At 42.1% G+C, this 21,738-nt stretch overlaps 1 protein-coding gene across 3 annotated transcripts in view; it reads left to right on the top strand.

The window, feature by feature from the left end:
* Xpo4 (exportin 4) overlaps window positions 1-18,063 on the top strand; it is an 87,916-nt gene extending 69,853 nt beyond the window's left edge. For all 3 annotated transcript variants that reach the window (XM_051160624.1, XM_051160626.1, XM_051160625.1), the window contains 10 exons: window positions 2,403-2,562; window positions 3,392-3,561; window positions 5,710-5,884; window positions 8,912-9,205; window positions 9,807-9,987; window positions 11,836-11,954; window positions 13,051-13,181; window positions 13,915-14,032; window positions 15,081-15,173; window positions 17,330-18,063. In XM_051160624.1, the coding sequence (XP_051016581.1) occupies window positions 2,403-2,562; window positions 3,392-3,561; window positions 5,710-5,884; window positions 8,912-9,205; window positions 9,807-9,987; window positions 11,836-11,954; window positions 13,051-13,181; window positions 13,915-14,032; window positions 15,081-15,173; window positions 17,330-17,527 (1,639 nt within the window). In that variant the 3' untranslated portion in view covers window positions 17,528-18,063. The remainder of the gene's footprint in view (window positions 1-2,402; window positions 2,563-3,391; window positions 3,562-5,709; window positions 5,885-8,911; window positions 9,206-9,806; window positions 9,988-11,835; window positions 11,955-13,050; window positions 13,182-13,914; window positions 14,033-15,080; window positions 15,174-17,329) is intronic.
* Window positions 18,064-21,738: the final 3,675 nt, after the last annotated feature.

Below are 21,738 nucleotides of genomic sequence, written 5' to 3'. Positions count from 1 at the left end.
ACTTGAGCTCACTCAGTCTGTGTGGACTGGCAGGTGTGTGGGTGCCCAGTGCTGATGAAAAGGGCAGCTTCAGATCACCTTTGACGGCTGTGGAACCAACAGTGCAAGCCACTGCGTCATCTAACACTGACGGGGCCAACACTGGGCCATCTGGCATGAGTTTATCTTGAGTTTTGTCATATTGTAAGTAATTCAAATAATGGGTGACTTTGATCTTTGAAAAATAACTTCTACTTTTTAATGGAAACAATTTTTATTTTATTTATTTTTATTTTGTCCAGTGTTTACATATTTTTTGCTTGTTTGTTTTGTTTTGTTTTTTGTTTTTTGAGACAGTCTCTCTGTGTTAGCCTTGGTTGCCCTGGACTCGCTGTTTAGACCAAGCTGGCCTCAAACTCACAGCGATCCGCCTGCCTCTGCCTCCCAAGTGCTGGGATTAAAGCTGTGCACCACCACTGCCCGGCCTAGTGTTTATATCTTTTAAATGAGATAGGAGTCAACTTTTCCCCCACTTTGGCTCATTCTGGCAATGAGTATATTTATTCACAAGTATATAAATCAAGTAGGAAACATAAAATCTTTCTCTGTTATCCCCAAGAAACACACAAAATCAGGCTGAGAATTAGCTCAGTGGTAAACCACCTTTGCCTAGCATGTGCAAGCTTCTAGGTTGGAACCCTAGCACTGGGGAAAATAGTTTTATAATTTAAATTTGTTTTACATTTTGTTCTACTGTATGTTGTTAAGTATAACTATAGTAAGTCAATCCAGAAAACCTTTAAAAATAGTTATAGTTTTATGATATTTGGAAATTCATGAAAAGTATTTCATAAATATTTATATTATAGAAAATAGAGTAGTTGGTAAATAATGTTCTTTGGGGACATAAAGTTTAACTAAAAGATTTTGTTTGGTTTGAATAGATAGTAGTGGTTGTCAACACTACAAAGATTGAATTACAGTGCAAATTTTTTTTCCTTCCGAGACAGTTTCTCTATGTAGTCCTAGCTGACCTGGAACTCACTCTGTAGACCAGGCAGGCCTCCAACTCATAGAGATCCACTTGCCACTGCCTCCTGAGTGCTGGGATTAAAGGTGTGCACCACTACTGTCTGGCGAAGTGCTTACTTTTAAAGTATCAGTATAACAATTTTATTTCAAGTTCTGTTAGGCTTTCAAGTATATTTAAAATAGTTTAATCTTAGAGGAAGATTTTAATATATCATCTTTGATAAAACATGAGGTTATTGGGATTTCTGTTATTCTTATTTACATACACTCTAAAATTTGAGAGTCTGAGCCCTGGTTTATGAGGAACATGTGGATAATTGGGGGGGGGGGGGCTTTTAAGTAGAGCATTTCTGATTTAAAGAAAATCCAGAGAAGAGTACGCAGACAGATGGAGGGGGACATGGGAAGTGGTACCAGGGCAACCAAGGGAGGAGCTCTTTCAAAGAGGCAGGGTGGTCACCAGCACCAAGTACTTCTTAGTGAGAGCAGAAGGTCCATAAAGAATGCACACATCCATCTAGTTTGATTTTGCAGGAATTTCATTCTTCTGGAGAGCAGGACAGAATAGAGCAGAGCCATACCATAGTGACTAGAATCCTGCTCTGTGCACTGACTTCACTACAACCCCTGCTTCCTTCCTAAAGTCAGCTTAAAACTGTATGCTTTCTGGTATATTCCTTGCCCGTTCCCATAGTCTGGGAATGGACAGTATGTTTCCTTAGGTAGATTATTGTTCTAGGAAGGTTTTTTATTTAAAGATACCATTAAGAATCTGGCAGTGGTGGCACACACCTATAATCCCAGCACTCTGAGAGGCAGAGGTAGGTGGATCTCTGTGAGTTCAAGGCTGTCCTGGTCTACAGAGGGAGTTCCAGGACAGCCAAGGCTACACAGAGAAACCCTGCCCAGAAAACCAAAACCAAAACTAAAAACAAGAAACCATTAAGAATCAAGATTACAGGGTTGAGGATTTAGCTCAGTGGTACAGCGCTTGCTAGCGCAAGGCCCTGGGTTCAATCCTCAGCTCGGAGGGGGGGGGGCGCGGGGCGCGGCAGAAATCAAGATTATAAGACAATATGCAAGGCCATGATTTGAAAGCACAACAGAACTTGTATAAACTGTCTACCAGAGGAATGCTGAAAATTTTGGCTTATACTCTGAACGTTTAGTTAATTGTATGTGTTCCTTCAGTTTGCATCGGGAACTGCGTGTTAGACAATGATGCTGAGACTCACATCTGCAGCCACAGCCTGAGCAGAGGTCCTTCTTGTCCCTCTGGAAGATCAGAACTAATGTGGGGGCTTATCTACAGCCCATAGCCTGGTATAAAGAAACAAAGGATTTTTATGGAAAAAAATAGGGTTAGCAAAACTTATGTTTTCTCCCCACAGGCTGTTGTCTGCTGTGCTAAGAGTCTCAGAAGTTGAATCTCGAGCAATAAGAGCAGATCTCACTCATCTACTAAGCCCTCAAATGGGCAAAGACATTGTTTGGTTTCTAAAACGCTGGGCCAAGACGTACCTCCTGGTAGACGAAAAACTGTATGATCAGGTGAGGAAGTAAAATCAGTACTCTTTGGGTTTATGATGATGGAAAGTTCAGAGGTAGAACAATTTTGTTTGTTCCATTTATGAAAACAAATCTGTTAGCTGGGTTTGGTGGCACACACCTTTAATCCCAGCACTTGGGAGGCAGAGGCACGTGGATCTCTGTGAGTTCGAGGCCAGCCTGGTCTACAAAGTGAGTTCCAGGACAGCCAGGGCTATTACACAGAGAAACCCCAAAAAGAAAGAAAAAAAGGAAGAAAGAAAGAAAGGGGCTGGAGAGATGGCTCAGAGGTTAAGAACACTTTCTGCTCTGACAGAGGTCCTGAGTTCAATTCCCAGCAACCATATGGTGGCTCACAGCCATCTATACTTAGATTTGACACCCTTTTCTGACATGCAGGTGTATATACAGATAGAGCACTCATACATATGTAAAATAAATAAACAAATCTTTTAAAGAAACAAACAAACAACTATTTAAGAGCCTGGAGAGATGGAGGACTGGAATGCTGTTGTATTACTTTTCATAGAGCATGGCGTTTGGTTCTATTGACATTAGTTAGTATTATGGTTCTTTACCATTAGATTAACATATGTTTATATTGTTTTGGGGATCTTCATGTCTATATTTATTTTAAATATGTTAGTTTGTTAATAATTACCATGAGACTAAAGCTGACAGAAAAATTAATTGAAAGACAAATGAAAAATGATAAAGCTAATGTAAAGTAGCACCTCCTTAGGCTTTGGTGCTAGTTTCATTGTTGATTTTCTGTGGACTATTTTTACTTGACCTTTCTGACTTTAGAAATTTTTTTATCTTTTCTCTTAAGATAAGTTTGCCATTGAGCACAGCATTTGGAGCAGATACAGAGGGTTCCCAGTGGATTATCGGCTACCTCTTACAGAAAGTCATCAGCAATCTCTCAGTCTGGAGTAGCGAGCAGGATCTAGCAAATGATACTGTGCAGCTCCTTGTCACTTTGGTAGAAAGAAGAGAAAGGTAAGGAGTGAGGAGGACCAGCGGCTTCAATTTTCTCTTTAGTGACTGGCAAATGGTTACAAAACCCAAGTCCAGTTAGGATCTACATTTTCAGAGTAGTATTTTTAAAACCTCATTACTGTGTTGTTACAAATGCAAACGTCAGCTTTACTAAGTACTGATGACAATTGTACTGGCTTTGGGCATCAGAGAGCCTGTTCTAAAAACACTTCTAGGCGGGTGGTGGCGGCAGTGGTGGTGCACGCCTTTAATCTGGGCACTCAGGAGGCAGAGGTAGATGATGGAGTACTGTGAGTTGGAGGCCAGCCTGGTCTATAAAGCAAGTCTGGGACAGCCAAGGTTATACAGAGAAACCCTGTCTTGAAAAACAAAAAGATGAAAAGAGATAGGGGGAGGGTGGGAGGGAGCGAAAGCTAACTAGCTAGTTAGTTAACATAAACACACACACACACACTTTCAGGAGCTGGAGAAATGCCTCAAGGGTTACATACACTGGCTGAGCTGAGTGGTAGCACACACCTTTAATCTTAGCACTCAGAAGGCAGAGGCAAGTGGATCTCTGAGTTCCAGGCCAGCCTGGTCAACATAGTGAGTTCCAGGACAGCTAGGACTACATAGAGAAACCCTGTCTCAAAAAACAAAAGAACACTAGCTGCACTTCAGAGGACTCGGATTTGATCTTGGGCACACACTTTTGTGTATATTATTCTCATTTGATATTTTTCAGTGTGTCTCCCACACACACCTTCTTGGACACATACATAGAGTTTCTCTGTGTAGCCTTGGCTGTCCTGGAACTCACTCTGTAGACCAAACGGTCTCAACTCAGAGATCCACTGGCCTTTGTCTCCCAGGTGGTGGGATTAAAGGCATGTACCTCCGCACCTGGTTCAGTGATTCCCACTTATTGGCGAGAACAACTGATGTTTAAACTGATTCTGCAAAGTAACACTTTTAGTGCTTTCTATAGAGAATTGTTTTAGCTTTTCTTGCTGAGTTGGAATATTGTTGTCAGTGCTGTTGGCATTGACTGCTGTTCTGAGTACTGCACATGAAGGGTCTCAAGGGAGAGTCAGGCCTGTTTTAGCTCCTTGTCCCTGTCACCTTGTTCTCCCTGGGGAATCAGATTCTGCCTATTCCAAATAGAGAGGGCAGCAACAGACGAAGAAACAAGCCCAGTTTGCTGAAGCAGTGAACTTATTAGTGTTCCCTAGAGATGGGTGACCTGCAGGGCAGCTCCATCACCAAAAGGCACCCCCTCCCATGATTGACTGCTTACAAAAGCTCTTCATGAAGCCCCGCGTGCAAATTGGGAGCCCCTACAGCACCGAAAAATCCCCTTAGCTGGCAACTGGTCACTGCTGATAGAACCTGGGAGATAGGCTTCCTCAGCCTTAGAGGTTTCCTCTTCCCACCTTCCTTCCACAAGGAAATGGCTACACAGCCATTCTCACTTTACAGCCAGAAAACTGATGATGATGAAAGGAAACTAAGTAAAAACGTGAGCAATTGCTAGGATCTAAATAAAGACCAATGTGACTCCAGAGTTCGTATTGAGCTTATCATACTATTCTTTAAAAGGTACATTCAGAGGGGCCAAAGAGGTGGCTCAGTGGTTAAGAGCTCTTCTAGAGGGCCAGCGTTTGTTTCCCAGAATCCATACTGGGTGGCTCACAGCTGTGTGCATCACCAGCCCCAGAGGATCTGGTGTCATCTTCTGGCCACTATAGGCACCTGTACACATGTCATACACAGACACACACACCCACACACATGGGTATGACAGGTTCTCAGTACTCAGGAGTCTGAGGCAGGAAGAATATGGCCAACATGAGTAGCATAGAAAAGTCTTGCCTCAGAAGACTTTAAAATTAGATGCTGATGCCTTCCCACCCCTTTTCCATCTGTGTGTGTGGCCTGCATGAGTTCACATGTACTAATACGCGCAGAGATTACCTGATGCCCAGAAACTGGACTTACAGGTGGTTGTGACCTGCGGTGGCGGGTGCTGGGAACTGAACCCAGGTCCTTTAGTAGTCACTTTTAACCGCTGAGCCATCTTTCCAGCCCTGTTCAATTTTTATTTTCTTAATAAATATATATATGGTGAATATAATACAACTTATGTTTTATTATTTCTACCTGTAGGGCAAACTTAGTAATTCAGTGTGAAAACTGGTGGAACCTAGCGAAGCAGTTTGCAAGCCGAAGCCCACCTCTTAATTTCTTGTCCAGTCCTGTGCAGAGGACACTGATGAAGGCTCTGGTCTTAGGCGGTTTTGCACATATGGACACAGAAACCAAGCAGCAGTATTGGACTGAGGTAAAAGTCCCTTCTCTTTTGATTCTTCTGTCACCCTACAGATGTTAGAAAATAGGAGACTAAACACCTCAGTAATAACTTCTCTCCGGTTCTACTTCCTCATCAACCCTTTGATAAGTACTCTTAGGGCTTCTCCAGCCTGCTTGTTTGACACACTAAATATCATTAACATTTTCTGTCCGTCCGGTATGTTTTCCCAGGTGAGAACATAAATTACTGTGTCTTTCAAAATGTGAGAGGCCTGGTGGGTAGCTCAGAGGTAGAGCACTTGCTTTAGCATGCCAAGGCCTGGGTTGGTAAACCTGTCCCCAAAAGTAGAGGAAAGAAACTGTGACATGAAGAACTGTAAGTCATGCTTTGCCTTGAGAAGGAGATGAAAGTGATGTTTTTGTTTCCTGGCTCTTGTCCTACCATAGTTGCCTAAGCAACAAATTCTCAGTGTTTTGCGTTTAGGAGGCTGCCTGTGTGTCCAAATAAGGTGTTCATAGTATTCTTTCTAAGGTCTACAAAGACGAGTCTTTGGTTTTTGTTAGTTAGTGACAACCTTTGGTCCTATGCATTCAAATTTCCTCAGTGTATAAGATACCATATTGGGACTGGAGAAATGGCTCAGTGGTTAAAAACATTGTCTGCTCTTCCAGAGGACCCGGGTTCAGTTCTCAGCAACCACATGACAGCTTGCACCATCTGTACCTACATTTCAAGGGATCTGACACCCTTATACTAATGCATTTAAAATTAAATTTAAAAATTTAAATACACTGTATTAGAGTAGAGACACACTCTATTATGAACACCTATTATGAACATCCTAACTTACTGCATTTCAAACAACTTTGTTCAAATGAAGTCACTTTCTGAGCTAATTCAACCAATAATGTGGGCACTTTATTTTTTGAATCAAGTGTATATATAGAAGTCTGGCCTCTGGTCCTTAAGTCTAGAGTGTTCTTAATATCTGTGAAGGTAAGGGCACAGGAGCAGACAGTCAGGTCATCTATGACTTCATAGCTAAGCTAAAACAGTCTGACTTTTTTTTTTTTTTAAGATTTTTTACAAATGTGTTCCCCTACCCTCCCACACTGGATCCATAGAAATGATTTGGCTCCTTGCATACACTTTGGGTGGCCCATAGCTGCCTGTGACTTCAGGTCAGGAGACCTGATGCCTCTGGTTCTGTGAGCATCTGCAGATACTTGTGCAGATACCTACCATGTGTTCACATTTAGCAAGAGGTTGACAGTAGTCATCCTCCTCAGTCACTCTCATTCCTAGTTTCTCACTGTATCTGAAACTCTGAACTTAGCTAGATTGGCTGGCCAAAAAACCCAGGATCCTCTTGTCTCTGTCTCCCGGCACGGGGACTGTAGGCACTCAGCTTATACACAAGTGCTGAGGTTTGAACTCAGCTCCCTCACACTTTAGGTGGTGACTTGGTTAATTTTGTTGTATTGCTGTGAAAACACGCCATGACCAAGGCAACTTATAGAATAAAGCATTTAATTGGGGCCTGGCTTACGCTTTCAGAGAGTGAGTCCATAACCATCATGGCGGGAACATGGGAGCCAGGTGGGCAGGACTGGCACTGGAGCAATAGCTCATGTTAAGACAACAACCATGTGGCAAAGAGAAGCTAATTAGGAGTACACCCTAACCCTCCAACAATCCTTACCAAACAGTTCCATCAACTCGGAACCAAGCATTCAAATATATCAGCCTATGGGGCTATCCTCACTCAAACCACTGCATGGAGCAAGGACTTTACCAACTAAACCATTTTTTGTTTTTGTTTTTGTTTTGTTTGATTTTTCAAAACAGAGTTTCAGTTTCTCTGTGTAGCCCAGGCTGACTTGGACTTGCTTTGTAGACTCGACTAGTGTCGAACTCACAGTGATCTGCCTGCCCCTGCCTGGGATTACAGGTGTACACTAGCATGCCTGGGTGCCCTATAAATACTCTTTAACACACAGAGCCAGACCAATTATCTGGAGTTGTATTATATGCCAGGAATTGTGGGGAAAGGAGGAAAAGAAACAGACTTATGTTTTAACTGTGTTTCAGTTGAAACTGGCAAACTGGTCCATAAACCAAACATGGTTGCTGTGTCTGTAGATAAGGCTTCACAGAGTTAGTCCTCAGTGTTCATATGGTTCTACTGAGGTGCAGAGTATAAAGCACTTACTCTTGGGCCTTTGATGGAGAAAGTTTGTGGATTACCTGCTGAGGAGTTCTAATTTTTTTACACGCACACACACCACACACACACATACACACCGTTTCTGTACTCTTTTCCCTTCTGAAGCAGAGGCAAGAAGATTGACACCAGGTTGAGCCCAGCCAGGGATGCACAGTGGAACTAGTAAAAAACAGACAGGGTCTGCTGGATGCAGAGGTGGCTAAGGGGATAAAGCACTTGTGTGAGGGCCAGATTCAGATGTCCATCACCACATAGATACCTGAGCCTGCATGAAGGTTCACTTGTAGAGCAGACAGTATTCCTAGGGCAAGTTAGTGAGCTCAGTCTATGATGTCCAGTGGATGCCCGATGCCAACACACACATGCAGTGAAACTAAAGAGAAGTGTAAGAGAATAAATAAAATATTTTCAACAAAACTGTCAAAGAATGGGATAAAAAGAACCACATCCAGTGATAGTAACTTGGGTGTCATTTCTTTGTATGTGGCACAAAGTATGATGATCCTCAAAATGGATATCATACCTCAAACCTGTAATCCCAGCACCTAGGAGTCAGAGGTACGATTCCTGAGAAACCGAAGCCTGGTCCACATAACAGGAAGAACCTGTTTCAAAGACTGAAGGGCTGCGGAACTCAGTGGTTCATAGACTGAAGGGCTGGGGAACTCAGTGGTTCATAGACTGAAGGGCTGGGGAACTCAGTGGTTCATAGAGTCCCCTGTTAGTGTGCTCATTCTGTTTCAATAGAAACATTTTGGGAAACAAATATTCATCCGAGTTGAGGGCGCACGCTGCACGTTAGGAAATTGATGGTGTGCTGTGGTCCACAGGTTCTTCAGCCTCTTCAGCAGCGGTTCCTGAGAGTCATAAACCAGGAGAACTTCCAGCAGATGTGTCAGCAGGAGGAAGTCAAGCAGGAGATCACTGCCACCCTGGAGGCCCTGTGTGGCATTGCTGAGGCCACTCAGATCGACAATGTAGCCATTCTTTTTAATTTTTTAATGGACTTCCTTAACAATTGCATTGGGTTAATGGAAGTTTACAAGAATACTCCAGAAACTGTCAATCTCATTATAGAAGTTTTTGTTGAAGTTGCACATAAACAGATATGCTATCTTGGAGAGGTGAGCACTTTCTAGTTTTGGGGGGGTTTTGTTTTGTTTTGTTTTGTTTTTCGAGACAGGATTTCTCTGTGTAGCCTTTACTGTCCTGGACTCCCTTTGTAGGCCAGGCTGGCCTCGAACTCATTGAGCTCCATGTGTCTCTGCCTCCCAGTGCTGAGATTAAAGGTGTGTGCCACCAGGTCCAGCTCATTTTATCATTATTAATGGTGTGTGTGTGTGTGTGTGTGTGTGTGTGTGTGTGTGTGTGTGTGTGTGTCTGTCTGTCTGTTTGTCTGTCTGTCTATGACTGTGTTTGCCAGAGGTCAAGCTCTTCCTGTATTTCTCTACACCTTACTTTCTCCCCAACCTTACAGCTCCCCAAGCCAAGCAGACCAGCAAGGCTCTCTTGTCTCCTGTCCCTGGTACCAGGAGCATAAGCATGCTCCACCACTGGGGGTCTGTACTCAGATGGTCATGTTTGTTTGGCAAATCGTTCACTAGCTTTCCACCCTTTGTTCTTGTTAATAGTAGAGCTGCCATTGTAATTAAGAGTAGATTTAAACTTTGGCACATCTACTACTAGAACCTACCAAGTAATATTACTTCTCATATTTTCTTACAGTCCAAAGCTATGCATTTGTATGAAGCCTGCCTTACTTTGTTGCAAGTATATTCTAAGAATAACTTGGGGCGGCAAAGGATAGATGTCACAGCGGAAGAGGAGCAGTACCAGGACCTGCTTCTCATTATGGAGCTCCTCACCAACCTCCTCTCAAAGGAGTTCATAGACTTCAGTGACACAGGTACGTCTCTGTAGTGGTGATTACATTTTGTTGTTACTGTTTTTGTTATTTTCTTGAAGTAAAACCCCATGTGGAAGTTAGGTTTTATAAAACAAGTGCAAGTAAATTACTCTGGTTGAAATGACACTCTTTTTTAATATAAAAATCTATTTGTACAACTGTCACACAGATTTTTTTATCTAAAAGAAAAATGGCATCTGCCTCCCTTTTCTCTCCAGCTATTCAGTTCTTAATAAATGCCAACTGCTGCTTTTCTCACCATGCCATGCAGCAGGTGCCATTGCTGGTCTCACTTTACTCATGAGGGAACAGCATGGTCATTATGTCACTCACCTACATGCATGTGGCTAGTAAGTTTGAATTCACGTTCAAATCCCTGTATGTATCTGTAGATCCTACTCTGTACAACAATGCTTCTCAGTGTGTGGGTCGCGACCCTTTAGCAGCTATTCTGCATGTCGGATAGTTACCTTACGATTCATAACAGTAGCAAAATTGCAGTTATGAGGTAGTAATGAAATAATTTTATGGTGTGGGGGTCAACATGAAGAACTATAGGTAGGTTGAGGATCACTGCTTTAGAGGGATATTTCATTGGCTCTTCTGTGTCCTCTGAGATAATCGCCCATCAAACCCAGCATTTTATGGATAGAGCATGGGAAATTCCATTGACATGGGAAGCACTGGATTCCAAACTTGACTACCTAGCATTGTTCTCCAATAGTATGATACGGGGATAGTCAGCTGATCTGTCTTTCTGATATCAGTGGGTAAGATAAGACGTAAAGGCCTCTCAAATCAGGTGTGTCTTGCCTAGCACTCTGCTCGGCAATCAGTAGGTTAAAAAAACAAAACAAAAAAACCTGTTCTTGGGTTGAAGCGATGCCTCAGTGGTTAAGAGCACTGGCTGCTCTTCTAGCGGCCCCGGGTTTAATTCCCAGTACCCACATGACAGCTCATAATTGCCTATAACTCCAGTCTCAGGAGATCTGACACCTTCACACAGACATACATGCAGGCAAAACATGAACACAAAAGAAATGAAAATAATTTTTAAAGTAATTGTTCTTACAGACAAGAACTTGGTCGGTTAGTAAAGCTCATTAGTGCAGCTTGCCTCTGCTTCCTTCATATGCTACTGCTGAACTTTCCTGTTCACCCTATACATTGGTTCTCAGAATAACAGGCAGGAAGAAGTACACACCAGGGTGAGAGGCTGCTCTTGCTCAATGCCTTTAAGTGTTTACCCTTGCCTTCAATGCAAGTTCCCTATAGTGTTTTGAGAGTCTTCCCTTGTAGTTAACTTTACCAACTGCCAACTTTACCTTAAAACCCGGTAGGTGAGGGTTGTTTTATAAGAGAAAACATTATATCTAGCATTGCCTTGTGTCATGCAGGCTTTCGTGGTTGGAGATGTTTTTTATTTTTGGTGAGGATCTCTAAGCTGGTGCTGTGGCAGCCGCGTTCATCATTGTGTCCAGTTCTTGACATTACTCTTGCTCTGTTGACGTTGTTGCTTCATTTTCCTTGTTCACTGTTGTTGGTTTCACAGTTCAGTGGGCTGGCCCAAGTTAGCTGGGGTACTGAAGTAAGATGCCAGGGCCTTAGTGTTAGCTTTGATTTGTAAAATGTCTCCTGCCCTTACTTGTCCACTACAACCGTAGTGGGTACTTAGATTCCCTTACAAAATATAAAAGGATGGCATGGGCTGGGCACATCAGATTTCTCTATAATTCATTAATGAATTTCTTGGGTCTTTGAGCTTGACTGTATTTGTGTTTTCATAAAGGAACATGAGCTTTGGGAGTTTCAGTGATGACAGTACAAGTATGCTTTTTCTTTTGATAGATGAAGTGTTTAGAGGACATGAGCCAGGACAAGCAGCAGGCAGATCTGTGTCAGCAGCTGATGTCGTTTTATATGGAGTAAACCTAATTCTGCCCTTAATGTCACAAGATCTTTTGAAGGTAATTTAAATGATATGAACGTAAGCATATTAACATTTCCTTTCTGTGTTTTTACTACAGTTTTCTTTGCTTACCACTTAGTACCCAGGCCCTATGTGTACAGATAATTTTTGACTCATTTCATCAGGGACTGCCACAGGAAAACAGTTTTGCTAACAGTTTTAATTCTTTTAGAATTTGTTTTGTTTTTAAACTTCATTCTTGGTCAAATAGCCATGGTGGATATTTTCAAAGCCCTTCTATGTAGAAATGGGATAGTAGAAACCAAGGTTAATTTTTTTTTAAAGTTTTGCACATTCTGACTGTGTTGTGCCTTGGTCCCACCACTTGGTATTGAGATTGCCCTTCCTTCCAGAAGCACTCTAGGGCAGGTGAGCTTATGTGTTGCACACTGTCACAGAAGGAGAAGGGAGGGCAGGGTGTGTGTTCATGCATCACATGTGCATGTGCCTCAGCTGTGTGGGACAGGAGACCAGAGGCAAGCATCTGTGTGATGACAGAAGACTGGGGGTGTCTTCAGCTTCTCCCTACAAACTTTCCTTCCTGAGGAAAGTCTATTAGGCAGTTCCTACCAACCCATGAACCTACAGTTTTTGTAACAACTCTTAGGATGTGAGAGTTTATTCAGCTTTGTACACTGTTTTGCTTTTAGTGTTTGCCTGTTCCCTTAAGTCAGCTACTACAAACACTTTGTACACATTTTTTTTTTTCTGTTGTTAGACTAGAATGTCTACTTTTCCCTCGATTCTTCAGGGCTGTTCAAGTAGAATGGCTACTGTACACATCACTTTTAACAGTTTAACATGTTTTCTAACAGTTTGTTTGGCTGCTTTGTTTATTTGTTCAGGGTCAACATAGACTATCAGGACTTGTCTGTATTTCCCATTAGCCTCCCAGAAGAGAATTCTTTCTACTGTGTATTTGTTAAATAACAGCTACTGAAAGATTCCCTTTACTACAACTTATTTTACACTTCTTCAGGTCTTGATGCTTTCTATATTTTCTATACATTTTAGATAAATTGTCATACTATTTAAGAGTTTGTTATTTTGCTTTATCAGTACTAAACATAAAATATTTAATATTTATTTTTCAGTTTCCAACCCTTTGTAATCAGTATTACAAATTGATCACCTTCATTTGTGAGATTTTTCCTGAAAAAATACCCCAGCTTCCTGAAGATCTATTTAAGAGTCTGATGTATTCTCTAGAACTAGGAATGACATCGTATCCTTTAAATGAATATTGTTACTCAGGGAAGGGGATTCCTCTTTAAAGTTTTTTAAATGATTGTTTTCTTTTATAGCTCAGTTTTATTTCCTCAAAAAGCTATACTCTCTGTAGCTGCTTTGTTTGTTTGTTTGTTTTTCTTGAGAAAGGCTTTCTCTGTGTAGCCTTGGTTATCCTGGAAGTCACTCTGTAGACCAGGCTGGTCCTGAGCTTAGATCTCCACCTGCCTCTGCCTCTGCCTCCCAAGTACTGGGATCAAAGGTCCATACCACTATGCCCAGCTGTTTCTTTTGTGAATTTGTATGATCCTTTCTTTTCATACATCTAGCAACTGGGTCTCTAGTCTTTGGGTGGGTTGGAGGGATGGGGGTTTTGAGATAGGGTTTCTCTGTGTAACCTTGGACTAGATTTGTAGACCAGGCTGGCCTCAAACTCACAGAGGTGTAGCCACTGCACTGGGCTTTGGTTCTCTAGTCTTATCTTGCTGACATTATAATGCCTATATGATCATCTGCAGAAACAAGCTAGACATCACTGAACCTGGACTCAAAAATCTCAGAGACTAATATGGAACTTCTTGCTAACTTAGTAAAGGCATTGCAAGGTGGTCTACCCCACCATTTGTATTCATTCCTACAAGCAGTCATGTGTATAAGTAGCTGTCATTTTTTTTGATCGTTTATAAAGTTGGATATGTCCGATATAGTTTGCTCTTTGACCATGTGTTCAGAATGAGTTCAGAAGTATGCCAGCTCTGCCTGGAGGCCTTGACACCGTTAGCTGAGCAGTGTGCCAAAGCACAAGAAACAGATTCACCACTCTTTCTAGCAACTCGGCATTTTCTTAAGGTAAGATATTTGGTGGGTAAGTTGGAGAATCATCTACTTAGCCATGGCTGAGATACTTAGGCCACCAAGGTACTTGCCTGCCATGTCAACTAATGAGGAGGCTGAGGCACAGTACTGCCTCAGGTACAGATTGAGTTCAAGGGATCCTGAGCAACTTAGCAAGACTTCATCCCAAAGTAAAAAGAGGAGCTTTTAAATTTTTATGTATGTGATGTTTTGTCTGGGTGGGTAGATATCTGTATCACATGAATGCTTGGTGCCTATGAAAACCAGAAAGGGGCACCAGATCCCTTGGAACTGGAATTACATAAATAGTGTGAGCTGCATTGAGAGTGCTGGAAAGGTAGCCAACTCTCTCAACCACTGAACCATCTTGCCAGGCCCATGAAACTCTTGATTCAAATAAAGGTGTATTTACATCTTTTAGAGAGGAGGAAGTGTTTTATTGACTGTTTTTTTTTGTTGTTGTTGTTGTTACTATGTGTTGGTTTATTTTGGCTTTGGTGTTTCTCTGTGTAGCTGTGGCTGTTATGGAACTTGCTATGTAGGCCTCGAACTCAGAGATTGGCCTGCCTCTGCCTCTCACATGCTGGGATTAAAGGTGTGCAGAGACTAGTTCTTCAGGAACATGTTCTCTTCCACTTCTATTTTGGGTTTTTGTTTTGTTTTGTACTCTTTGTTTTTCGAGATAGGGTTTCTCTGTGTAGCCTTGGCTCTCCTAGACTTACTCTGTAAACTAGTGTGTCCCTGAACTCATAAAGATTCACCTGCCTCTGCTTCCCTGGTGCTAGTAAGGATGAGCTTCATCACCGCCCAGCCTATTTGTGTCCTTGAACTATGCTGTAAATATCATGGGAATTTGATACTTTTAATTTAGATTCCACAGAAAATAACAGCTATGTGTTTTCCTTGGATTCAGAAAAATGATTTAGTAATTAATTGGTTTATGTAAGACACAGGCTATAACTGCCATCCCCTTTTCAGGACAGAAAGGGACAGGAGGTTTAAATACTATGTTTTATGGATATATTTTATTATGTACTTTCAGCTGGTTTTTGATATGCTGGTCTTACAAAAGCACAATACGGAGATGACTACTGCAGCGGGCGAAGCGTTCTACACATTGGTGTGTTTGCACCAGGTATTGGACCCCCTCTCCTGTGTGAGGAGATGATGGCCCTTGCACACCAGCTCATCATCAGTCCATGTCCCTGAGGAGGTGTTCCTGAGCTCTAGGATTGTGTTTTGTATTTATAGATGATCAAAAGCATTTATTCTTCTGTCTCTGTTATAAACCATTCTTTGATGCACTTCCCACCCAAACGCTTGGCCTTAATCAGCTGTACTAGGAGGAGGCAGGCGCACTTACGCCAGTGAGTGAGTGCTGTCTTTGAGGAACTCAGACTCCCTCACTGTTATGAAAAGCGGCAAAGTGAATCCGACTGGGAGAGGGAGTTTGCTTTCAGAGAGTGTAAAAAGCAGAGTATTGTTTTGTTTAGTGTTTTAAAACAGTGTGTTATCTATTTTGTTGAGCCTAAAACTTTTAAGAGCCTAAAACTCGCTATGGAATTCATGTAACAGAAGTTTACCTGCCCTCTAATTCTGGAAAAATCCTATCAAGTATATAAAAGAACAAGTTGGGAGTGTGTATGGCCTAATTTTCCATTCCCCTCATACCTCTTAGTATGGCCAAGTGATTGGTTGGAGAAACATTACCTTCCTAAAGCCAGTAGGGTCTTCAGATCGTAACACGTAAAGCCCCACCTCTTGTGTGTGGTATGTGTACCCCAGGCTGCAAGTGCCCTAGGCCTTCCTTTCTTGTGCTGTGCGCCAGTGCAACTTCCTGCCAATAAATGCTTTCCGGTGTGTGCTCCTTTTCTTTCACACTGATTACTGAAACAAGTTGGCCTTCTAGTCCCACGTGTGTAAGCCATTCCGTAGAAGTACGTTCTGAATCACCTTGCCAACTGCCTTTAGATGTTCCATTTTAGAGAAACTCAAAGGGGGCTAGGAGAGTGGCTCAGAGGCTTTCAGTGCTTGCACCAAGCCTGACAGTCAGAGTTTAATTCTTGTGTCCTATATATATGGTGGAAGGAGGGAACCAACTCTGCAAGTTGTTTCTACACACACACACACAAATGTAAAACATTTATTAGCTGGGCGGGTGTGGTGGTGCACACTTGTAATCCCATCACTCAGGAGGCAGAGACAGATGGATGGATCTCTGTGAGTTCGAGGCCAGCCTGGTCTACAGAGCAAGTCCAGGACAGCCAAGGCTACACAGAGAAACCCTGTCTCGCAAAAACAAAACAAAACCAGATGTTTATTAGGAATATGAGCATGATGAAAAGAGAGGACTAACTCATAACACATACACGTAAATGAGGGTAACAGATGTTTCTGCTTTGTTTGTTTCTTGTTTTTGGAAGACAGTAAGAAGAGAACAGACACTTTGGAACAGCTAGTGTGATTCCTGCTGCCTTGCCGCAGAAGCACTGCTGTTTCTTGGCAGTCTGGAGATTATTTGAGATTATACTGGCCTTCTGAACTGGCCTATCTATTGCAGAGGGCACTTCAGACAGCCCCCCTAGCTCTATGTTATAGATAATAGGTTGGGGGTTTGGGAAGCTGCCCCTTACTTCCCTGTGCTCTATATGGTGTCTGCTTTTCTCATTGGCTGTTGTAATATCCCAAGAAGCTCGTGAAATTAATGGCAGGCCTGCTTTCCCCACAGTGCTTCTCTGGCCTAAGTGACTTTCGTTAATCCCCTGCCCACTCACCTGTCTAGTAATGTCGGGAGAGAGGATATTAAAAATAGAAGATGCCACCACTACGTTGTCTCTGCCGTTTATCCAAAGCCACTGCCTACAGTGCTAGCTTGACTTTCAAAATGTTATGCCTCCACTTTGAAAGAGCTTTCAACCTTTCTCCGTGCTCCAGCTGCTGTGCCTCTTCTCTCCTAAGAACTTTACAAGTGTAGGCGTTATATACAGAATTCAGAGTAACCAGAAGAGGCAGGGCCACAGAGCTGGACCACATGGGTCTAGGGCCAGGTTGCTTGTGCTCTCGCTTCATAGCAGTGTGGTTGTGAGTGTGTTACTTCATCTGTAAGTAGGCATATTAGTAGTGTCACTCTCATAGCAGCAAACATATTAAATGAACTAGCCCATAAGTAAGGCAAGAACAGTATACTGAACTGTTGGGAAGAGTTGTCTGCCCTGGCTCAGAACCAAGCCTACAGTCCCTGGTAGGGTCCCCAAGGGAACCACTCTTATGGCTATCTTGTTTCTTCTGCAGGCTGAATATTCTGAACTGGTTGAGACATTACTATCAAGTCAACAAGACCCACTCATTTACCAGAGATTAGCAGATGCCTTCAACAAGCTCACTGCAAGCAGCACTCCTCCTACCCTGGACCGGAAGCAGAAGATGGCCTTCCTAAAGAGTTTAGAAGAATTTATGGCAAATGTTGGTGGTCTCCTTTGTGTAAAATAAACAACAGAGCTATATGCTTAACTTAGATCCTTTCTGCAAAGTGCACTGAATTGCTGAAAGTTGACTTGAGTCTTGTCCGGTTCCTCAGTTCATTTGACCATTTTGGATTTTGGAGAGCCTGGGACTTTGATGTGGAGTTCAGTAAAACAGGAGAGGTCAACTTGAAATCAGCTTCTGTCATTAGGTGTTGGCCATGATCTGCCATACACTTGTCTTCTAGATTCTGAATGGTGATTTAAATAAATTTTCAAGATGCAATTCCATATATGTGCAAACACATATGGGCACCATGAAATTCATATTCAGTGCCTTTCCCCCTTTTATCAAATCATAGGTGGCTAGCCAAAGTTGATATGTTCTCAGCATTATTTTTCAAAATGTCCCCCTCATCATTTGAGGAGCTGGTTGTAGGAGTGGATTCTTGGGCCCTACTGTGTGTCATCAGAACGTTTGTTTGTTGGACTCCAGAGTCTCCATTTTAGTAAGCTCCTCCCTTAGTTACCCTAAGAGTTCTGAATCAGTGCAAGAGATGCCGTAGGAGACTCTGTGCTCTCCAGTGTTCCCTCCCCTCAGTGGCTGTGCAGGAAGGAGATCCTCGCCAGGTGTTTGTTAGTTTCATTGCCCATCCCTCCCCTGCTTCCTCACTGCCCCCCCCACTTCCATCCTCAGTGTTGCAGGTTCTGTGTAATTAGTGCAGGTTTCTAATCAGACTGTGATGCCTGAACTTGAGGAAAATATGTGTATGTTTTTGTTCCATAAAAATAACCTTAGGAACTGTAGCCATTTCATTGCCTTAATTTTAAGAGGAAAAGACAAACCAGATTTGTTTTAGAGAGAAATTACGTCTTGACACTTAAGAGTTGGCTTAGGGTATGAGCTGCTATGAACCTCTTGCCCCTTTGATTATGTATTTATGTGAGTCTATCAGTGAAGTGAAAGGAGCACCCCTGTGTGGGTCCCTTTCTCAGTGTGTCTCTGTCCAACCACACAGCCCATACCTACTCTGAATGGCTTGCTTAAGCAATAACTTTCTAATGGATGTGAGTTGCTAATTCACATAGACTATTGCACACTGGGGCGCTAGGGGCAATAATTATGCTAAAGTGGGTGTTATCCTCATGTCACAGGAGCTACACTAACTCAGTTTTAAAGATACAAATGTCACCTTAGCTAGAATGGTGGTGCATACCTATATTCCTACCATTGAGTAAGCCTAGTGTGATGGCCAGGCGAGTCTGGGGACAAAGTATGATCCGTCTTTTTAAAAAAACAAAAGTTAACTTTAGATCCTCTGGCTTTTCTAATCAGTATTTTTATACTGCTACCGTGTTCCTCTTAGTTTTTATGCCTGCTTTAATTATGAAATGGAAAGCTCATTTATACACAGCAGGCCTCTGGTACTCCCACTGCAGGACCAGGCACACAGTGCAATGGCAACAAGAGGCCTCTGACCCAGGTGCATCTGAGACTCCTGCTGATCTTTACGCCTCTGCCACACCACCCAGCAGGCACTACCCTTCTACCTGAACTGCACACTGTGTGTATTTTAACAGCTGATGCTCTGGGGATTTTCTGTAACTCTATAACCAGAGCATCTAAAGTAGGTGTGTACGGATGCAAAGCTGGGGGCCATAACTTTTTTGATCTTCTAAATTGATCACCACTTAGTAACAGTAAGTACAGAGAGAGAAAAACCAATCTCTAAATACTGCAAAGAAGAAAAACAATATCATCCTTTAACTACACGCTTTGTATTTTAAGAACCTGGAAAGGATTTTGTTGTTGTTGTTTTTTAGATTTTTTTCTCTTTACTTGAAGTGATCAGTAGCAGTCACTCTGTGGTGTGTTGTTCTTGATGTCTGTCTCCTCAGCAGGTGTGTGTGTGTGTGTGTGTAGGGTGTGTCTCCTGTATAGTGTGCATGCCTGGGTGTGTGGAAGGTGTGTCTCCTCAGCAGGTATGGTGTGCGTGCCTGGGTGTGTGGAGGGTGTGGGCCTTTGCCAGGAGGCCCTGAGATACAACTAAGTAGATAGGTCACTACCAGGACAGAGCAGTTACCAAGTTCAAATAGACATGTGTAGGAAAGGATGCTTTGATAAATAACAAGCATCTATCTGTGTATGGTAACTTCTATTCAGACAGAACAATATTTATTAAATATTCCCAGATCCTAGTATGATGTTTCAATTCTGTTAAACCACTTTTAATTGAAGGAAGAATTTTAGATTGGACCAAATAATGCTCAAAAGATCACCAGAATATTGATCAGTGGCAAACTGAGGTACCACCATAGTTTAGATAATGGGAATGCCACTTAATTGTTCCACCTAGACATTTCAGGGTGTTTGTGTACTTTGTTTGCTTTATTTTGCCCAGTTGTGTTTTTAGCTGTGTTTCCTGGGCTTCATGAACTTGTCAGCTTTGTTACTGTAGCAGTTCCTTCTTGCTGCTCTTGGTCCAGCGGGCGGGGAGGCCACTGACTTCATCCTCCAAAACCAGTTTTTCCAATTCAAACTGACTGTTGAGTTGTTGAGAAATATTTTTTAAACAAAAAATTATATGTACCCTTTTAAAAATACAAATTAAAGGGACACTGTCAAGTATTTGTTTTTTCAATGTTTTTGTTAAATTTCACTTGTTGATAGAGTATCTTTTAGCCTTTGTTTTTCTATTCTTTTCACCCTGTCTTATTTTATGCTTCTTAACCATTTGGTTCCCCGGGGCACAATCACTAAGTAAACACACAGTCCTTAGGGGGGTTGTGTGCTCACACTGGTGCTAATGTCGCACCTCCTGCTACTGTACTCTGGTAAGTCTCTGGAAAGGGTAGTTCGATTGATGTCTTTGTGTTGGATTGGTGGCTCTCTGGATGGCCTAACTACCTGTCAGCATTTGACAGTGCCCTTTCCAAGATGGTGGAATACTGTGTATGTCAACATGACTGCATTGTTTTTGTTGGATACAAATGACATTTTGTGTATACTTTGTAAGTTTTACCCCAAACTTAACTTAAAAACTTCAAATTTATTGTATGGAAAAATATCAGATAATCACCTTACTCTATTCAAATGAGTTGATAACTACTGTGTCACAGTTTCACTTAAAAACCAAACAGATCTATAGTTTTCAACACTTTTTGAAGTCAAATCTGTAGAGTCGGCTATCTCTTGTTTCTGTTAATATTTGTATAAACCCCTCAAGTACTGAAGGGGAAGCTAGCTGTCAGTTTTGAGTATTTCAGGCCAGAGGTAGGGGTAGGTAGTATTGATTGAACCTTGAAAATATTGTCCTTTGTTACGTTTTAACATCTGTCAGCCATCTCTGTTATTAGAGATGATTGTCATTGGCCTTCCTAAGTTAGCTGTGTCTTGCAAGTAATTATCAGTATTGGTCTCTGACTAAAACATTTAGCATTTCAAGGCTGAAGGAAATGCAGTGTTGTGCAAAGGTGTCTCTTGTTTTATTCTAGAAAGAGTAATGAACTCATTTAGATTTGATGTTTTTACTATTATAATTTTCTATAAAATTTCCCACAGAATAACATAGGTGATTTGAGGATATAATAATATCTTAAATTATTTGAAACCATAAGTATATGTTCTCTGACTTTTTCTGAAACACTGCATTTCTTTAAAACTTGGCTTCTAGAATTAGAGAAGTGTCCAAATTCATTCAAGTTTATTTAAAGGGCCATGGCTCGAGTTGAACTTCATTTTCCCTTAGGCATAAGAATTGTGACTTGTTTCTGGTTTATTATAATGGGAAACCATGACATATGTAGCCAAAGATTATATTTGGTTCAGGTAAAAATAGAAGATTATAATACTGGACATTGACTTTGTTCATTTTGAAGATGGATGGAGAGATGGTTCTGTCCTGTAGATGTGCATGTGGGAGTCTCTGTAGAGACGGGACAGTCAGCTGTGAGGGTGATGCCCTCCTCTAGAGTGGGAGATGTGTGACTGGCACTAGGCAGCTCCTTGAACCCCCTGTGGCCTACTCCTCATCTGGTCCCCAAACTTCCCAGGTGTGGGATGGTTTGGATTTTTTGTCCTGTCTGCATTTTTAGGCCTCTTAGCTCTTAGGAGCTGTCAGGTATGTTCTGACGGCAAACTTCCCTAGCCTGAAGTAATTTACCATGTCTGCACTATGTACCTACTGGGGGTGGGGGTGGGGAATCGGACCTCAAGTGTGCTCTGAGCCCAGGCTTCCT

The sequence above is a fragment of the Acomys russatus genome, chromosome 18 (genome assembly GCF_903995435.1).
Source record: "Acomys russatus chromosome 18, mAcoRus1.1, whole genome shotgun sequence".
NCBI classification, from domain to species: Eukaryota; Metazoa; Chordata; class Mammalia; order Rodentia; family Muridae; genus Acomys; species Acomys russatus.
This window is presented reverse-complemented; position numbering and strand designations above follow the sequence as displayed.